This window comes from Cannabis sativa, chromosome 5, assembly GCF_029168945.1.
Source record: "Cannabis sativa cultivar Pink pepper isolate KNU-18-1 chromosome 5, ASM2916894v1, whole genome shotgun sequence".
NCBI lineage: Eukaryota > Viridiplantae > Streptophyta > Magnoliopsida > Rosales > Cannabaceae > Cannabis > Cannabis sativa.
In genome coordinates, this window is record NC_083605.1 from 8,308,491 (window position 1) to 8,328,512 (window position 20,022).

At 32.3% G+C, this 20,022-nt stretch overlaps 1 protein-coding gene across 1 annotated transcript; it reads right to left on the reverse strand.

Annotated features, from left to right (window-relative positions):
• Positions 1-2,790: 2,790 nt before the first annotated feature.
• Positions 2,791-7,061, reverse strand: LOC115716663 (uncharacterized). Its single transcript, XM_061115367.1, has 8 exons — positions 6,538-7,061; positions 6,067-6,161; positions 5,569-5,648; positions 5,135-5,176; positions 4,932-5,059; positions 4,563-4,743; positions 3,734-3,912; positions 2,791-3,628 (listed from the first exon to the last, which is right to left on the reverse strand). The coding sequence occupies exons 1-8, from the start codon at positions 6,939-6,941 to the stop codon at positions 3,016-3,018; spliced, it is 1,722 nt and encodes a 573-aa protein (XP_060971350.1). The 5' UTR covers positions 6,942-7,061; the 3' UTR covers positions 2,791-3,015.
• Between the last annotated feature and the right edge of the window lie 12,961 nt (positions 7,062-20,022).

Sequence of the window (20,022 nt, forward strand, 5' to 3'; positions counted from 1 at the left end):
CTCATTGTTTTCCAATTTTAAGTATTCACAACCCTTTTCTCATCGTGAAAGTACTCAAGGAAAGAAGAAATCGAAGCGCCCAGAAAGAGATCGATTGCCAAGATTTTATTGCAAGAATGATTGTCAAACTCATAACAATTAAGAATTCGATCAGGTTTTCTGAATGAAAAATTCGATCAGGTTAGCGCTAAGAAATTTGAATTTTGTCATGAAAAATTCTGGAATAATAGCTGGGCCTTCCAAATCATTGGTGGCGACTTGCACTATTTGAGTTCTTCCTAAGGTATTTCTTCCTTACTGTGATCTTCATTGAAGAGTTATTGGTTTTCTATGTAATAGTGATTGTTCCTTATATTCCATCAGGAGGGGATTCTTCTTAGTCTATGTTTATGTAATGGCTTCCATGAAATTTTCTTATAAATAAAAAATAATAAAGTTCTCCATTTTTCAAAATGGTTCTCTGTTTTTTTTTTCTTTCTTATTGGTTGGTGTTAATTCGCCCCGATGATTCAAGTGTTATGGTTTAGCAGAAATACCACTTCTATCTTTGTGTGATTGCAGAAATACCACTTCTGTCATTGACCCACTTTTTAGCTTTATAAATGCAAAAGTTCATATAATATTAACACTTTACAGAATATTTATAGATATAAACTTACATTACAATGCTATGTTTAAAAAAAGAGCTAAATAAAATAATCTACTACTCCAATAATAAATTTATTTACAATTTTATAATTACACTAATATTATTTTTAATACATTATTAAATAATATTTCAAATATAAATATTTAATTTTTTCAAACAAAAAATTTGTAATCTTTAAAATAAAATATATTTAAAATCTTAAAAAATCAAAATCTTAAATGAAACTAGCAATATGTGGCTCGACAATTCTTATGAATAATATAAAGAGAGAGAGAATTTTTTTTTATGGCCCACTTAATTTTAGGGACGATCCTCACAACTCACAAGTGTACACAGTGGTCATCTAGTTAGTATTTAACGGTAATATATAACTAACGTCTCAAATTTACAAAAAAAAAAAAAAAATTGACAAGATTTTGCCGTAAAAAAAATAAAAAAAATTAAATTTATAAAAATTAAAATATTCAAAATTTTACGGCGAACTACTCTTATTTATATCATAGTTTAATATGTATGCAATCAATAAAATATATTATTTCATCAAATATTTTACATATTATACTATAACTTACGGGGATTATATAATTTGGTTTTAATTAATAGTCTATAAGCAGATTGACTTAATTAAATAACAAAAAAGAAAATATATACATTTAGGGCTCGTTTGGAACGCCGTATTAGGTCGTATTGTATTGTATTGTATTATATTGAATTGAATTATATATCATATTTTTATATAATACTATGTTAAACTTTAATTTATACTAAAATATTATATATTTAGGTGTCCATCAAATTTAATACCACATATAGTTTTACATAAAAATATTGCATAAAATGCAATTCAATATAATACAATACAATACAATACGACCTAATACGGCGTTCCAAACGAGCCCTTAGTGTGATAATATAAAGGGGAATGAAGTAGAAAATTTAGCAAATATTTATGTTTCAAATGTAATCACGGGACCACCACTAACTAATCAAATGATCTCATAGAATCATAGGAAATGTCCAAAATTTAGGAAATAAATATTTATATGCATGACTTACAAACATATATAAATATATAAATATCTTAAATCCAAATTGATAATCTTGAACTTTTTTTTTTCTTGGTCGGCTCAGAGTTGATTTTGATCATTTCAAACATAGATAGTAAAAATACAATTTCCTTTTCTTTCTTTTTTCTGCTTTGTCAATTTTCAACCGAACCAACCAGAGAAAAATGTTAGTAAGTCATAAATCATAAATTAATCTTACAAAACAACTTATTAAATTTGTATACTATTAGTATGTTACACTAAGATGTATGATAATGTACTTCAGTGACTTGTGTACGAAGAGAAAAATAGTGCTCCATTTTGACTCCATGTGAGCCATTTGCTCCCAAAAAAAAGGGTTATTGTTTGGACTAGGTTATGCTCTTCTGGCCTACTTCAAAGTTGGATAAGATTAGATTGATGTTGAAATGAACAAACCCCCCCCCCCCCCAAAAAAAAGGAATGTACTGTTTGGTGTGGAGGATTAAAAGTTGGATAAGATGAAATGATATATGATTGTCATTATCATGGGATCTTCTGAAGAAAAACAATTCTGTTTTTAATTAGTGATTTTGCTAGATATATGAGGAAGAAAATTAAAGAAGAGGAGGGTCAAGATAGTGTCATTAAGTTTGGCAAGAGGACATGTTTAGTGATGGTCATGAAAGTACCTTTTTTTTTCTTTGTAGTGTTATCAAAACAAAAGCAAAGATTGTTATCTAGAGGCAACTAAGATTCCACTACTCTTTTCTTTCTTTTAGCTTCTTTTCTTGAGAGAGAAACTAGGAGATTATTAGAGAGGCCACTCACTCACAGCACCAAGGGAACCATCTCCATTAATATATGACACTAGTTACATTCATTGTACATTAGATTTTATTGCTTTGAATGATTATAAATTAACTTGGTTAGTAGGAATTGTAGTACTGAACATCTCCATCATCTTATATCAAAGTCCCTATAGTTGTACTTGATGCAAAATCACAACAATTGGAAGAAACTAAACCTCATAATATGTTGGTGCATTTTGTTAATGTTAAGAAATAATGCATGGTAAGCTAAGGTGTCAAAAAAATGACAGTAGAACACTGAAACTACATGGGAAAACTTAGAATTTTTCATTGCTAATATTACAACAAGGATCAGAGAATAAATATCTCTAATATTCAACATCTTTTTACAACAAAGATCAGAGAATAAATCAAGGAATATAACAAGCAGCCTGCATCCATGTTGCAGACCTTTCTTCTTCCATTTTCTATATTGAGAAATGAATATTCACACTCGAGCAAAAATGATATGGGCTGTTAGTAAGGCTCTTTAGTTGTTTGCTCCACGAACCCATCGAGCTGAACCAGTCTTTGCCACACCAGAATAGTAATCGCCCACATTAGCCACAAAGAGTGGATCTCTATCTTCGGCTGTGATTTCGTCATTCCAGGAAGTGTTACTACCGGTGGTGTTTTCCTGATCTTGATGCTCCAGTTCTTTTGTTAGATCATCCATTGTCTTTTTTAAATTTGCTTTGTTCATCTGTGCTGAGTCACCTGTTGAAATACCCACCATCGTAATCTTTGGAAGAAATGGATTTGGCTGCATCTTTTGCTTCATTTGTTCTTTAGATGATACCTCATTCTGATGGTTCTGTTTTGAGAAAGGAAGATTAAACCAATCTCTAAAAGGAAGACGAAAACCAGGTCTATTTCCTTGCTTATTTTGAATATCACCATTGACTAGAAGCTCTGTCCCGCCATCATGTTCAACTTGAAGCTCTGACAAACTATCATCTTTAACTTGAAGCTCTGAAGAACTGCCATTTCTAACTTGAAGCTCTGTAGTGCTAGGATGCAAAAGTTCTTTACAATTATTTTCTGTCTCAGAGTTTCCTAAGCATGCCGTCGACTCAGAGGCTCTCAAAAAAGAAGCAGCCGTCCTACAATAAAATTTACAAAATATGGTTCACTATGACATAGGAATTGCATGACAGGCATAAGCAATAGCATTGTCTTAAAATGAACACTTGTAAAAAAAATTATACCTCTTTTCAAAGGAGTCGACCATATAAGGGAACTTCGGTTGAATGCCTGTTGCTTTCCGTAACCACCTATTGCCCAGGAGTACCTTATCAACAGCATAAAGAAGCTGCATTTCAGCAGCCTTGGAAATGACACTCAAAGGAATTCCAGGATTCCCCACCTCATCCATCACTTCTTGAACCTATTCACAAAATTATATTAGTTAAAAGTCAGACCTGGTGTTATGTAAAAATATGTTGCGAGAATCATAGTCTTATCTATATTAATGATATTCTCCTTCTATAGAGGACCAGAAAGTTGTGACAAGGACATAACATATCATAATGATCCAAGTTTACAAAAAAGCATCAAAATTGCTGAGTCTTCCAAGTTAGTAATAGACATGCTAAATATATTTACATATTTGGTGATGCAATACAGATTTATACCTTATGCTCTAGATAATGATCATTGGGTATCGGGTAATTTGAAAATGGATATAGAATGGTACCCTGGCTTCCAAATGGTCAACAAATTAAACAGGTACCAAATGCGCTTATCCGCATGAATGAATGACAGGTACCATTTTATACAATTTTCAAATTACAGATGACTATTATTGAGAATATAGGGAACCATTTTACACTGATTTACAAATTAGAAGGTACCTGATGATCATTATCAACAACATAGGTACCAAAGTTGTATTTACTTAAAGCTTAAGTACCAAATGACTATATCCCATATATATTAAAACAAAAAACCAAGATATGCCTGAACTTTGGCTAAATACGGGCTTATAACTTTTGATAGGGATCAAGAAGTAATACTAGATTTTGGTTGTTTTATTACCTCTGGAGGCTCCCACAAGTTATCTCCCATCTCCTCAATCACTTCTGCTGACAAATTATCATCAATCACATCCCGTCGACGTTGAATGTGCCGAGTTTGAATTAAAGAATGGAAATGCTGATCAACAGATTCTTCAAGAATGTTATCAAGCATGCTTTTATCAAAAAAGTAGGGAGTATACCTGATTACATAAACAAAAATCAAATAAGCAACAGATACCCTGAAATTAACTTCAATTTAATAGGCAAAAACCTTCAATGATAATTTGGAAGGACTTCATAATACAGCTACTCACTGATCGAGCAAACAATTAACCAGAAAATAAAGTAAATCTAACATAACCTAGAAAATAGCAGAGAAGAAACACACCATTTAATCCCATCTGTAGTTGCTATTGCAATATCTAAATTTTGAGCAGTGAAAACTGGAACTCCATCAACCTTTTTGCATCCAGAATTCTGAGGTATTGTTTTAAGAATTTTGTTTGCCGCCTTGATCTGAAGGAACAACATATTTTAAAGATAAGTTTGATATATGTTACAAGACAAACACTGTATAGTTTCATTTTATACCTGTTTCTCATTTGGAACAAACTGGAACAAGTGTGGTTTTTCCTGCATAAAACAAAGAAAATTTAAAAATAATCCAAAGAGCATAACATGTAATGATACACAAAGAAACAACAGTTGCTTCTTCTAGAAATTTAGAAAAGCAAAATGTACTAGAGATAATAATGAGAAAATGAAAATGCCCATCATTCAAACATTAGAGACAACTATGGTTTTCAAATAGTTCCTCCTTGCATAAATATCATACAACTAGCAGTGTCAGTATGAGCACTAATACCACCAAAATAATAAGTGGAAAATGAAAAAACAAACAAACAAGATGAGCTGCCAAATGTGCAAATGAAAACGACAATGAATGATAAGAAAATATTTGAGACCAATATAATCCAGCTATCAGACATATACAAATATCAAGAGAAGTCATCAACAATCAATACCTTGAAATGCTCATATGCTAAATCAAGACGACAGGCACCCACCACGCCACTTGGAATATTCAGCCGTTTGACATATGAAACTAGAAAATGTAAAGTCAAAACTCCAAATCATTATACTACAATTACAAGGAAGAATCAGCAGCTCCCTGAGAGTCTATAAAAGGGGAAAACAGGGGAAACAAGAGATAACTATTTTATCTTACATTGCCACTAAAATATTATCGCGAAAAATGTTTATCGAATGAACTCAAAATTTAGTTTCGGCAATAATTAGTACTTAGTTCTCATGTGATACAATGGGACTTGAAATCCTCCCCCCCTCCACACACACTCACACACCCAACCACTTGTGCTAGCCCCAAGTGGCATTAGTACATCTCATTGTTGTCTATCAAATTACAGATAAAATTAATAGAATATTTTGTTTAGAAATGTAAGTCTTATAGAAATGGATACAACTAAAGAAGGAGAAGCATAGGAGACTTCATCGAACCATACCTGCATCACCTAAATCCAAGAAAAACCTGAACACAGGACCCTTTCTCTCACTCCTAGTAATTGTTGCAAACATCTTCTTAAGCCACTCGGGAGTTCTACATGTCAAAAGTATCATTCAAAACAAGTTAGAACAAAATTGAGCACAATTCAGCTATTACCTCAAATTCACATTCATGCTACGTAGTTTTAATTTTAAATATTACAAACTCGGAACACATAAATTGCTATCCAGTCTAGATACTAAGCCAAAAAAAAAAACATGACTACTTGCAAAAGCAAAGATAATGTTATACAATAAAGCACATAGTAGCATTAAAGAAAATGAAAAAGTATAATTTGCCCATATGAGCTAACACCATTATACTACCATATACAAAGTTCAAACTTTAAGACAAAATTGTTTCTGCTTTTTTTTTTTCAATTATTATTTAAAAGAAAAAAAAAATAATAAAGAAGATTAGGATAACGAACCTTTGGGAAATAAAGGGTATGTCGAAGTGGGTCGAGACAGCCATGAGACCAGTTCCAGAGAGGTCACACATACTGAAGACCTGACCCACAAAGGCAGGTCCTCCACCTTTGGATTTAGACTTGAGCCCAGAAATCCTAACCGAGGAAGGGAACGCCGAAGTGGACTCCGGCGCCGAGGGAACGCCTTTGAGAGTCGATTTGGAGGGTGGTGCCGAGTCGAGCGGAGATGATTCGAAGGCGAGTGGCTTGGGCGTGTCAGGGATAAGAATAGGAACGCAGAGCCTAGAAGGAGCAGACGGAGTCGATTTCTTGGGGTTGAAAACAGAGAGAAGATTGGAGGTGGTTGAGTGGATAATTTGAGATAAGGGATTCGGAGGGCGGTTTGGTTCCGTTTGGGAGGCCATGAATGACCGAGAGAAGAAGGTGTGTGTTATTGTTTTCTTCTTCTTCTTCTTCTGGTTGTGTACGTGAGGCAAACGAGGCGACAGAGAGTGTGATTGTGTTGAGAAATAAAATGAGGGCTTTTTTGTCTTTAGTCCTTAATCTTTATCTTATTTGGCAATTTAGTCCTCAAATTATCTTTCTTCACAAATTAGTCCCCTAATCTATTTGTTGTGAAAACACAGGAGTGTTCATCAAACATCTCAAACTGTCCGCATCACACCGCACCGTAAAAAAAATATGGTTTGAAATTATTTACGGTGCAGTCGCGGTTTGAATTTTTCTTAAATTATGCAGTGTGGTGCAGTTTATGGTTTTAAATTGTTAATATGCAGTTCAAACCGCACTGCACTGCACATTATAAAATACTAATTTTTATATTTATTTAGGTCTAATATGTGAATGTTCAACCCAAAGCCCACTAATTATTATACGGTTGAAACTTATATTTTTTTTTTCATATTTATTTTAAGCCTTATGGTTTTTTTGACAAGTGTTGCTCAAGTTTTGTTGTATTTGTGATAGTTTAATCATTTGGTGATAGTCCAAACTGCAAAAATCACAAAAACTGCACTGCACCGCACTATTTTTTGTGGCGCGATTTTTGCGATTTTTTAGTTTTGCGGTGTGGGTGCAGTTTGTGAAATTAGAAAAACTGTATATGCAAGTTGATTGGAAAAAATTGTCAAAAATCGCACCACCCGCACCGCGAACACCCCTAACATGTACCAAAAGTTTTGATTTGTAAACCGTCCTAAGCCCAACGAGTTTTTATCAGTGCCATAAGAATCTAATATTATTAAAATTGTAATTTCGTCAGTACAGATTGTGTCAGTATTTTAAATAGAACACATATAAGGTTCAAATTATAAATTATTAGATTTTAACAAAAACATGTAGTATCATTTACTTTTAGATTTAAGAACTATCGGAGTTCATACTGATGAAACAGGACGGTTTTTATAATTTTATTAATATTGGATACATATGTCATTTACAAACTCAAAATTTGCATCTACCCTGCTATTTACCCTAAACATTACCCATACTAACATCAAAGTATTATTTTAAAAAACCAATCACATTTTTCTCAGTTAGAAGATATTTTAAATAAGTACTGTTCTACAAATCAACCAGTTTATATAAAGGACAAATGATAATAAATAAATATATTGCTTCTTGTTTTTCAATTAAATTTTTCAAATTGTTAATCAAGATAGTGTCGCTATATGGTGGAAGGAGGGGGTTTTTTTCTTTCCTTTTTTGGTACTATTAGTGTTTTTCTTCTAGTTTTACATTGTGCAATAATCGAGAATTGGTACTAATATCTAGTTCATCAGTCAAATAAACTTTTACTGTTGGTTCTTAATTTTGTGCAATCTTGTGGGTCTGTCTTCACTGTCTCAAGGACTACTTGTGTTTGTTGTAGCCTTTATGACTGTCAGGTGGTGCTTCGCATTAAGTTGGGTGAGTGCTTCAGTTACTTTTTATCGTTTTATTAGAAATGAAAGATTTAGTTTATTCATTAACCCAAAAATAAGGTATATATACAGAGTGAGAGTTAGAGAAAGTTAATTTATTACAAAACTAGGGCCTAACTAACTTCGTATAATAGAAAATGAACAACTCTTTATAACAACCTATAATTAACTAACCAACTTAACTGAAGGGACTTCTAATACTTACCCTCAAGATGAGATGTAGAGATTAATGACACTCATCTTGGACAAACAAAAATTAAATTGAGTTGAAAAGAGAGCTTTAGTCATGATGTTTGCTATGTTGTGTCTCGAAGGGACATGTATTAGCTTGAGGCGTTTCTTAGTGACTTGATCACGGACAATATGGTTGTCAATGTCGACATGCTTTGTATGCTCATGAAAGACTGCATTCTCAGATATGTGGAGGGCAACTTGATTGTCACAGTAGAGAGTGACAAGTGTAGAGTGTGAGATACCAAAGTGATTGAGCATGTTGAAAAGCCACAATAGTTCACATGTTGTATTTGCCATTGATCTATATTCAGTTTCTGCAAAGGATTTAGAAACAGTTGTTTGCCTCTTGGACTTCCATGAGATAAGAGAAGGGGCAAGGAAAATGCAGAAACCAATAATGGATCTTTTAGTGTTTGGACAGGTTCCCCAATCAGCATCCGAAAAAGCTTGTATTGGAAGGTGTGATTTGTTGTTGAAGTGGAGGAGCTAAAGAAAAGACCTTGGTCAGGGGTGCCTTTGAGGTATTGGAGGATCCTGGTGGAAGCTTTCAAGTGGCGTTGTCTTGGCTCACTGAGAAATTGGCTAAGGCGATTGACTGCATAGGCCTTTTAGAAGCAACGATGTCTGCGTTGGATCGAGAAATTTCTAAGCCAAGGAAGAATCGAAGTGGACCAAGATCCTTAAGTTGAAATTTTGAGTTTAAGAAAGTTTTAAAGGCAGATGCATCTAAGTCATTGTTGCTTGCAATAACTATGTCATCAACATAGACTAGAAGTGCAAGAAAGGCATTGTTGGATGATTTGATGAATAGGGAATGGTCATTAGGGGATTGAGTAAACCCATTTTTAAGTAGAGTAGTGCTTAACTTAACAAACCATTGCCTAAAAAATTGATTGAAGCCGTGTAGACTTTTATTTAACTTGCAAACATCATTTGGGGGAAGCTCCCCCTCATGTATATAGCCTTAAAGAATTGTCACGTAAACTTATTCTTCGATGTCACCATGTAAGAAAGCATTGTTTATGTCCATTTGATGAAGGGACCAATTATTCAAGGCTGCCAGTGCAAGGAAAAGTTTGATTGTATTAAAATTTACATCAAGTGCAAAAGTGTCAACATAGTTTTTGCGGTGTTGATTATATCCTTTTGCAACCAATCGAGCATTGTATCTTTCTACTTCACCTTTGGAATTGTACTTAATTTTATATACCTATTTGTTTTCAATAGCATGGCATCCAGGTGGAAGAGAAACAATGGACCATGTATTGTTTTATCATGAGGGCATTATCTATAACTTTTAGTCATGGGGACAATTTTGATGCTTGATTGTATGAAGTGGGCTCAAGTTTGATATACACTTGGAGAGTAGCATTTTAAAAACAAGTGTGGAGCCTGTCATCCTTGAGGTATTTGTCAAGGGGATATGCAGTAGAGGCATTGCATATAAAATCTTTTAAATGAGTATGTTTAGATGTTTGTCTGTTGGTTTTAGTGATGTGCTTTGGAGCAACAGGTATTGGGGTAGGATGCATTTGTTGGATTATTGGAAGAATCAGTAAGAATTGGTAGAATTTCCATATTAACATGTTGTGAAGGGGTAGGAGTTGTAGCGTGTGGTGTTGCAGTAGGCTTGGCAAAGGAAAAGAAAGTGTCAAGTCCAGGAATTAAGGAACCTTTTAGGGGGAAAATAGTTTATAAAAGATGACATCCCTAGAATGAAAATAATATTGCTAGCCAAATCAAGTAGTGCGTAGGCTTTCATACCATTAGGATAACAAATGAATATACTTTTGGAAATTATTTTACCAGGATCTTAGATCTACTCACAAGTATGTTGATTAACACCCTAAATATGAACTTCTAAAACGATTATAAAATTAAACACATATAAAGTATGAGAAACCTTACATTGGGTGCAGTGGAATAAAATATCTCCTTCCGTTCAGATCTCTAACCCTTGTATCCTTTCTGTCGCAGAGTATTATCAAGATCTGAACCTGGATCTCTTTCTCTCCTTCCTTTGATGCTGAATCTCCTTCTTATTAAATGTCTTTCTTCACGATCTTCCTCACTATGATTGAGGTACTATTTTGTTGTGTGTGGGCACTACTCTATCACTAAGAGGTTCGAAATATTCAAGGAAGAAGAAGGAGGTGAAGGTGGCGGCTAGGTATAGAGAGAGAAGGCTCAGGTTTTTCTCTGAAGGAAACAAGATGTGAAAGTCTATTTTTCCTGAAGCCATCACTATCTATTTATAGCATACCACATAGGGTTAGGTTTGAATTATTTGACATTAAAATAATGAAAATATCAGATGATAAACCCTACAAAGGTGGCCGGCCATGGCTTATTGGATTTGGGCCTCACTTTTGCAATTTTGCTGTTTTATCATTTATGCATCTCATTTTCTCAAAAACGCCAATTTTCAAATTCAACCATTTAAATGCCAATTCTAACTATTTAATAACTATAAATAATTATTAAATAATATTGTCATTTATCATATTTATTAATTGGACCATACAAAGTATCTTAATTAACAAATATGCCCTAAAAACTCTTTCTTTACAATTTCGCCCTTACATAGTGAAAAATTCACAAATAGACATAGTCTAATTTGACAATTATAATTGATTAATCAAAACCAATTAAATGAGTCTTACAAGTAATATTGTCTCAACTAGTGGGGGGACCATGGGTCTATATATCCGAGCTTCCAATAAGCAGATCAAGAATTTATAACCTAAATTCACTGACTTATTAATTCTTCGTTGAATCCATGCATAGAACTTAGAATTGCACTCTCAGTATATAGAACGCTCTATATGTTCCACCATATAGACACGTCATTAGTTATCCATTGTTATAATCCTAATTTGATCAATGATCCTCTATATATATGATTACACTGTAAAGGGATTAGATTACCCTGACACCCTACAATGTATTTTATCCTTAAAACACTTAACCCCGTATAAATGATATTTCAGCTATGTGAAATGAGTACTCCACCATTTATTTTCGTTTGGTCAAGCTCGAAGGAAATCATCCTTTACTTTCTATTCGCCAGATAGAAGCTATAGATTCCATATTTATGTTAGCGCTCCCACTCAATTGCACTATCGTGTTCCCAAAATGTACGTATCACCCTGACTCAAAAGTAGGCTTAACTAACAAATCAAAGAACACGAATAACACTCTTGAGATTGAGCCTAATCATATCAGGATTGAGATCATTTGATCTAGGATCAACTAGGAGATATTGACTTGAATAGATATTACGGTAAGTTTGATTAAATCTATGTCAAAGTTCAATATCGGTCCCTTCCGATGCATACTCCATGCACCCAACCCAAGCTTTACTTTAACTAATGCTCTAGAAAGAACATAGCATTTTACCAAATGCAAGTAAACTTTGTTGTAGATTATCATATCAGTAAAACCCTGTGTTCTGATAAATCTAGGAATCTTTATTCACATAGTCATGTTTACTTTCCACTGTGTTGACAACACGATAACAGGATCAAGTATGTGAAAATGGTTTCAGATGAATTTATAAATCAATTAGACAAGCAATTGATAACATGAACCAAAACATACAAATGAATGAAAAATACTTCTGTTTCTTTATTGACATTGAATAAAATTGGATTACATTGAAATGGAGTTTTATTTAGGGCATAAAACCCAACATATACAAGCATGGGATCGAGGGAAAAATTCATGTCTCTTGCTGGTAAGAGATGAAGCATAAGCAAGGCAGCCAAAAGTTCTTAGGTGATTATAAGTAGGCTACTTATTGTGCAAGAGTTCAAAAGAAATTTTGTGGTGTAATAGAAGTGTTGGAGTCATGTTCATAAGATAGAGAACAGTGTTAATTAGGTAGGGCCAATATACCAGTGGAAGGGATGATTGAAAAGCCAATGCCTTAGCAACATTCAAAATGTGTTGGTATTTTCTTCTAACTACTAAGTTTTGTTGAGGTGTTTCAACACAAGAATTGTGGATTTGGATACCCTTTTAAGCATAAAATGATTCACGTTCAGTTCTTTTTCATTATCACATCAAATTTCTTTAATATTGGTAGAGTATTGTGTATGCACCAAGTGATAAAACTGAGGAATATATTATTGTACATCAAATTTTGTTTTCAACATATAAATCCAATAGAATCTACTATGTCCATCCACTATGGTGAGAAAATAACAAAATCCTTTAACACTTTGAATGTGGAAAGGATCCCAAATATCCATGTGGATGAGACAAAAGCAAAATTAGCAAAATTGCTATTTGAATTAAAGGGTAACTTTTTAATAGTTTTGCTAAATGACATATAGAACAAGGAAAAAGAATAGTAGAGTCTTTGAAATGTAATAATTATTTATAAAACTTGTAGTAGACATAGAAGGATGTCCAAGTCTACCATGCCATGAATGAGCACTATTATAAGAATTGGTGCAGATAGTTTTATTATGAACAGTAGATGAGGAATCATGCAGCAGGAAATAGAGATGATCAATACGTTTAGCAATTCCAATCCTCCTATTCTGTGAATCCTGAATAATGCAACAAGAATTAGTGAAAAATATGTTGTTTGTTAATGTTTGGAGGAAAGTGGGAACACTAAACAAATTGAATTGTAACTTAGGAACATAAAGAACATTATATAAGTGAAGTTGATTGGAAAATTTTATATCTCTTGATTTATGTATCTTAATGTCCAAACTATTTGGTAATTTTATAGATGTAGCAATGGAAATGTCATGCAATCGATAAAAGAGTGATATGTCACAATATATGTGGTGAGCAGCACCACTGTCGACTATCCATAAAGAGTTTGTGGTTTGTGTAATGTTACCAAAAATATTTGATGCAAATGGTTGTGAAGCATCTGAGTTGGAGGTTGTGAGTCGAAGCTTTTGGCTCAACAGTGAAATAAGAGTCTAGATATCTTCTGGTTTAGTCAAGTTGGCCAAAAGAGATAGAGGATTAGTAAAAGCATATGCCTGATTAGTAATTTTCAGTTTTCTTTTTATCTCCATACCCTAGTGTAAATCCAATGAGAAAGAAGTATTTTTCTTTAAGATGACCATGTTTGTGACAGTTGTTGCAGTAAGGCCTCATCCTCTTATTGTGTCCTTGATTTGCATTAGCGACTGATAATGAGAGATTTTGAGCAAGAGCTGATGTTTGAGCAGAATCTTGGATAGAAGCAATGAGAGAGGGGAGTTGAGGAGTTTTGAGTTTACGTTGTCATTGTTCATGGATAACCATAGAGAAAACTTTAGACATGGATGGAAAGGGATCAATAAGGAGGATTTGAGCTCTAACAGGATAGAAAGATTCATTTAATCTTGTTAGAAATTGAAGAACTTGTTCTTGATTCAAGAACGCCATATAATCAACGAAAGCAGCACAAGTACATGGAATGCGTGGATGAAGTTCTTGGATCTCATCCCACATACATTTAAGTTTGGTAAAATAAGAACTTACAGAACTATCGCCTTGATGCAGAGTGATTAGAAATTCCCTGATTTCAAAAATGTGAGGACCTTTCCTTGATCGTATCTCAAATTGAGTTCCTTCCACATCTCAACAGTCGTGTCCAAGAACATAATACTGCTTTTACTGTCAGATGTGATGGAGTGGAGAATCCAGGACATCACCATTGTTGGAAAAATTCTCATTACAAGAGAGAATAGGAGAATTACAATCAAAATACTCAAAATACAAATAAAAGTATTTCATCAAGATTACAAGAAATCTAGAGAAGAAGAAGGATAACACACAAAAAGCTTGACCAAGGCTCAAGGACCTTTGTCCTAAAAGTCATTTCCTCCCTCATATAGACACTTAGGGAAACTCTAGAAATGCTCTTAAGGATTTATCAAGCCTCATATGCTCAGCCTAGTGTCTAAGGATGAGCATATCCTCACAAGGTTCTAACCACAACAAATGGTTTCAACCACTTCTCTATGCAAGTGAACAATATGGCCTCTATTTATAGAGTTTTCACTCTCATATGAACATGAATGATCACCATAAAGCCCTTGGATGTTACCAATCATAAATTGGGCATTTATGTTATTAATTGGGTGATTTGGAGGAGTTTTGGGCTGTTACAATGGCTCTCAAACTTTCAAAAACGTGGGCAATAATATGCTGAAAAAAACAGTAACTAGTTACTAGTTACCATTTTTTCAGCTTTGGCCAATTCTTTTCCAAAGTGTTCCAAATCATTCCCACTTGATTTTGAACCATTTATACACCTTATAAATGAATAAATCAAGTCTCCAACAACAATATTTTCAATAATTATCATTCATTCACATTCATAAACAATTAGTAACATCTTTTACTAATTTAAGAGTGAAAAAAGAGATGAGAGTTACATATTCAAGTGATCATCAATTTAAAGGATTTGCAACTCCTATTTTGAGATCATTCTACACAAATTTTGTAACTCCATAATGTATGTTACAATTTGACAAAATTAATACTTTGTCACACTTAATTATTTATAACTTAATTATTTAATCTACATATTATATTATATAAAATAATATAACATTCCCCCACTAGATTAAATAATATCTCATCAAATAATTTTGTAACACAACATTTTATTTAATCAATCAAACATTATATTATGGAGTAATATAATATTCCCCCACTTGATTAAATAACTTCACTCTAATAGTCACTCTAATAGAAACCATTGCATTTGTGCATAGTGTAAAATGTCTTTCGACTTGAATTTTACCTTAGTGTAATTACCACAAAGTTTATCGAAATTTTGGTTGCCGTAGCATTGAACCACTATTTCTTGATAACAAACCGGTGATAACACACACACATTTGCTATGTTCACTCAAGAACCTTATGGATTGCTTTTGCACCGTTAATGGCCATGTGCACAAATCCAATTCATGGACTTTCTAGAGAATAACTCCCAATTCTCATAAGAGGCGGCACCACCCCTAGTCCATATAGGTGGAGTTTTAGTGTCTCACAATACTTACACTTTCTTAAGCTTAAGTGAGTTTTCTTAAGCTTAAGCTCCATTAAAAAATCTTTCAGTTTTAACCCTTAATTTTCACCACATGTACTCATCCATAGATGGGACAATTGAGTACCACATTCACTCTATTGATTTGTTATTACCTATTGAACTTAAGACTAGATTTTTACTAGTGTTAAGATAGGTTACCATCAACGAGCAAATTGCTAAGGGAGTTTAGGTCCCATCCCTCGAAATTCATGCTTTAATCTTGTATGAAGATTAAGCGATTTGTTAACCTCACACTTTTGATTCCAAACGAATCATGCTAGCCAAATATATAGTGTTCACTTTGTGACCACTTTTCTCCTTAAGTACTTAAGCTTGAAAATTCAATCATAAAAGATTAATTTTCACACAATTCAAATTCTCAATAATTTTGATATCAAGCATATCAAAATTAAACATTAATTTAGACACCAAGCATGTCTAAATTACACACTTAACTTTATACATCAAACATGTCAAAGTTATACTATATTTAAGACATCAAGCATATATCTCAAATATATACATTTTTAGTTTTAGACACTCAATATGTCTAAACTTCTCATATTGGAGTATGCACCCCCACTATCTTAAATTTAATTTCCTTCTTGAAATTATTACCACCAAATTTTGACACTAAATATGTCAAAATTTCACATATGCACATAGCAAAATATTAATTTAGAATATTAAATTCAAAACCACATATATATATAATCAATAATTTCTCAATAAATTTGATTAAACTCAAATCTCACCCCCACATTTAACCATAAAGTTAAAATACCACATATCACTTTAAAATAAATCTCTTTATTTTATTTTGTTCTCTACACATTATCTTTCAAAATAATGTGCACTCAAAATTATCATGAACCTTTCGATATCACATGATAATCTCTCCAAATAACACTTACAAATTAATAGAATTATTTTATCCATTATTTGTCCTTTATTAACAAAATTATACTTAAAATTTGTTAATAGATAACACAAAATTCACATAATGATAAAATTGCTTCTTCAATTTTATGGTTATCTCCTCATTGAGATTAGTCCAAAGTTAACAAAATTACTTCTCATCAATTTTGTTTCACCACTTTACTTTTTAAGATTCAAAATTGCTTCTCCAATTTTATAATCTTTTATCTCATTATTTGAATCCACAATGATCCACTTTCTTTGAGTCTAAAATTGTCCTTCCAATTGTATGAGCTCATTTCACAATATAGACCCACTTTGATCACTATGCTCTTGCTATGAAATGAACAAACACAAAAAAGTGTAACTCACATAGTTCACTTTTTCTTATCTCATAAAATGAGATGATTATCACCAAAATGGAACTTCATTTCCAAGTAACTATCTTTAATCATAATATAGTTTCACAATAATAATGATAGAATGAACACATTTTTCTTATCATCATCTCCATTATCATACCATATAGTACATATATTAATATGATAATTTATATACATATATTAATACACAAAATTAATGTATAACTCCCATAAAATTATAACTCTCAAATAATTTTATATTAATTAATATTGTATATATGTTACCATACTATCATAAATAACATATATAAAATATCAATATTAATTCCACAATTAAATATATATATGTTACATATCATATATATTAACATACAAATACATTAATATGCATATACACAATATATATATCATGTATGCATGTATATAGATATCACTATTTCTACATATTTATTCTCACAAATATATATATGTAATTATATCTCATGCTCATCATATAATATACATATAACTCACATATGTCACATATTATATGATATATATCTCTCACATATATACATATAATAATATGTTATAATCTCAATTATAATATTATATATCACTATATATAATAATATAATATACACATATCATATATATTAACATGTAAAAACTTTATACCAAAATATCATATCTCATCATATGAATATGTTAATATATATTACTATTAAATAAATAAGATATCACAAAATAAATCCACCATGCTTACCCATGGATGGCTTGAATCTCTTACCACATTATTTTTCTTCTCATGATCTTGATTGATGCTCTCCCTCATGGATAATTTTCTTTGATTGTTTGACCTCCATAGCATGTCTTTTAGAAAGAAGAATATGCCACATAAATGACTTTTAGATTGTTGGAAAAATTCTCATTACAAGAGAGAATAGGAGAATTACAATCAAAATACTCAAAATACAAATAAAAGTATTTCATCAAGATTACAAGAAATCTAGAGAAGAAGAAGGATAACACACAAAAAGCTTGACCAAGGCTCAAGGACCTTTGTCCTAAAAGTCATTTCCTCCCTCATATAGACACTTAGGGAAACTCTAGAAATGCTCTTAAGGATTTATCAAGCCTCATATGCTCAGCCTAGTGTCTAAGGATGAGCATATCCTCACAAGGTTCTAACCACAACAAATGGTTTCAACCACTTCTCTATGCAAGTGAACAATATGGCCTCTATTTATAGAGTTTTCACTCTCATATGAACATGAATGATCACCATAAAGCCCTTGGATGTTACCAATCATAAATTGGGCATTTATGTTATTAATTGGGTGATTTGGAGGAGTTTTGGGCTGTTACAAAGGCTCTCAAACTTTCAAAAACGTGGGCAATAATATGCTGAAAAAAACAGTAACTAGTTACTAGTTACCATTTTTTCAGCTTTGGCCAATTCTTTTCCAAAGTGTTCCAAATCATTCCCACTTGATTTTGAACCATTTATACACCTTATAAATGAATAAATCAAGTCTCCAACAACAATATTTTCAATAATTATCATTCATTCACATTCATAAACAATTAGTAACATCTTTTACTAATTTAAGAGTGAAAAAAGAGATGAAAGTTACATATTCAAGTGATCATCAATTTAAAGGATTTGCAACTCCTATTTTGAGATCATTCTACACAAATTTTGTAACTCCATAATGTATGTTACAATTTGACAAAATTAATACTTTGTCACACTTAATTATTTATAACTTAATTATTTAATCTACATATTATATTATATAAAATAATATAACAACCATATGTTTACATCAAAGCCAATGGTGATGTAATGGATCGTCGATTGGTGGTTGTGGTAAGGTACCTTTGAGGAAGACGATCTTGTTTCGCGCGTCAATGAAGAATTCAAAATCACGACGCCATGACTGAAAATTCTTGTCTGATAACAGAGGAGTGACTAAGGTGAGGCCAGGATGTTCACAAGAATTCAAGAAGTATGGACTGGAGCTATCTTCATGGACAGGTCGTGTTGTCACGTTGGGCTCTGTAATAGCAATATCTTCGATGACAGACAGAGACCAAAGGAATGATCAAAGGATTTGTAGGAGCATCTGGTACGGAAGAGGAAATATTTAGCATGGGAGTTTGGTCGGAGTTCCTTGAACCAGTAGCTCTTGTTCTAGTCATGGCAACGATAGTGAGAGGGATTTTTAAGCGACTGGTACCATATTAGAAATGAAATACTTAGGGGCTGTTTGGAATGGGTTAATGTGAGGAGAGGAAAGGTAATCTCAATGATTACCCTGTTTGTTACGAGGTTTTAAATTTTTTGAGTCATGTAATGCTTTTACCCTAGTATTCCAACTACCCTAAAAATGGGATAATGTTGATCCTTCAAAAAAGGTGGGATTCAAACATTATATCAGTTATTTGAACATATAATTAAAAAATTTATTAATAAAAAGTCAAATAATAATTTAAAAAAAATGAAACACTACACGATTGAAAAATGTTTATAATATATATAGTACTCCTTAATCTGTTATTAATATTATCCTCACCATCTTCTTCTATTTACTCCTTCAAACAATATAAAATTACCACACTTAATCTGCTATTTTTATTATTCTCACCAACTTATTCTATTTACTCCTTCAAATAATACCAAATTATCATAGATTTTTCGTTAAAATTCAACATTGCATCGCTCTCTTGTCACTATAACTTTGGTTTCTGGCTCATCAGTTGGACAAATACATTGCAAATAAATTTATTTATTAATAAATATATTTATTTTTACAAATAATAATTTTATTATATTTATAATTATGTTGAAAGAGATATAATAATTATTATTTTATTTTATTTTAATTCACTATTCCAAAATAGTATATAAGATTCCTGTGCTCAACCAAACACTATAATTTAATTAACAGTAATCTAATTAATATTACCATGAATAACCAAACACAGTAATAACTTTACAGATAATCATATTCCC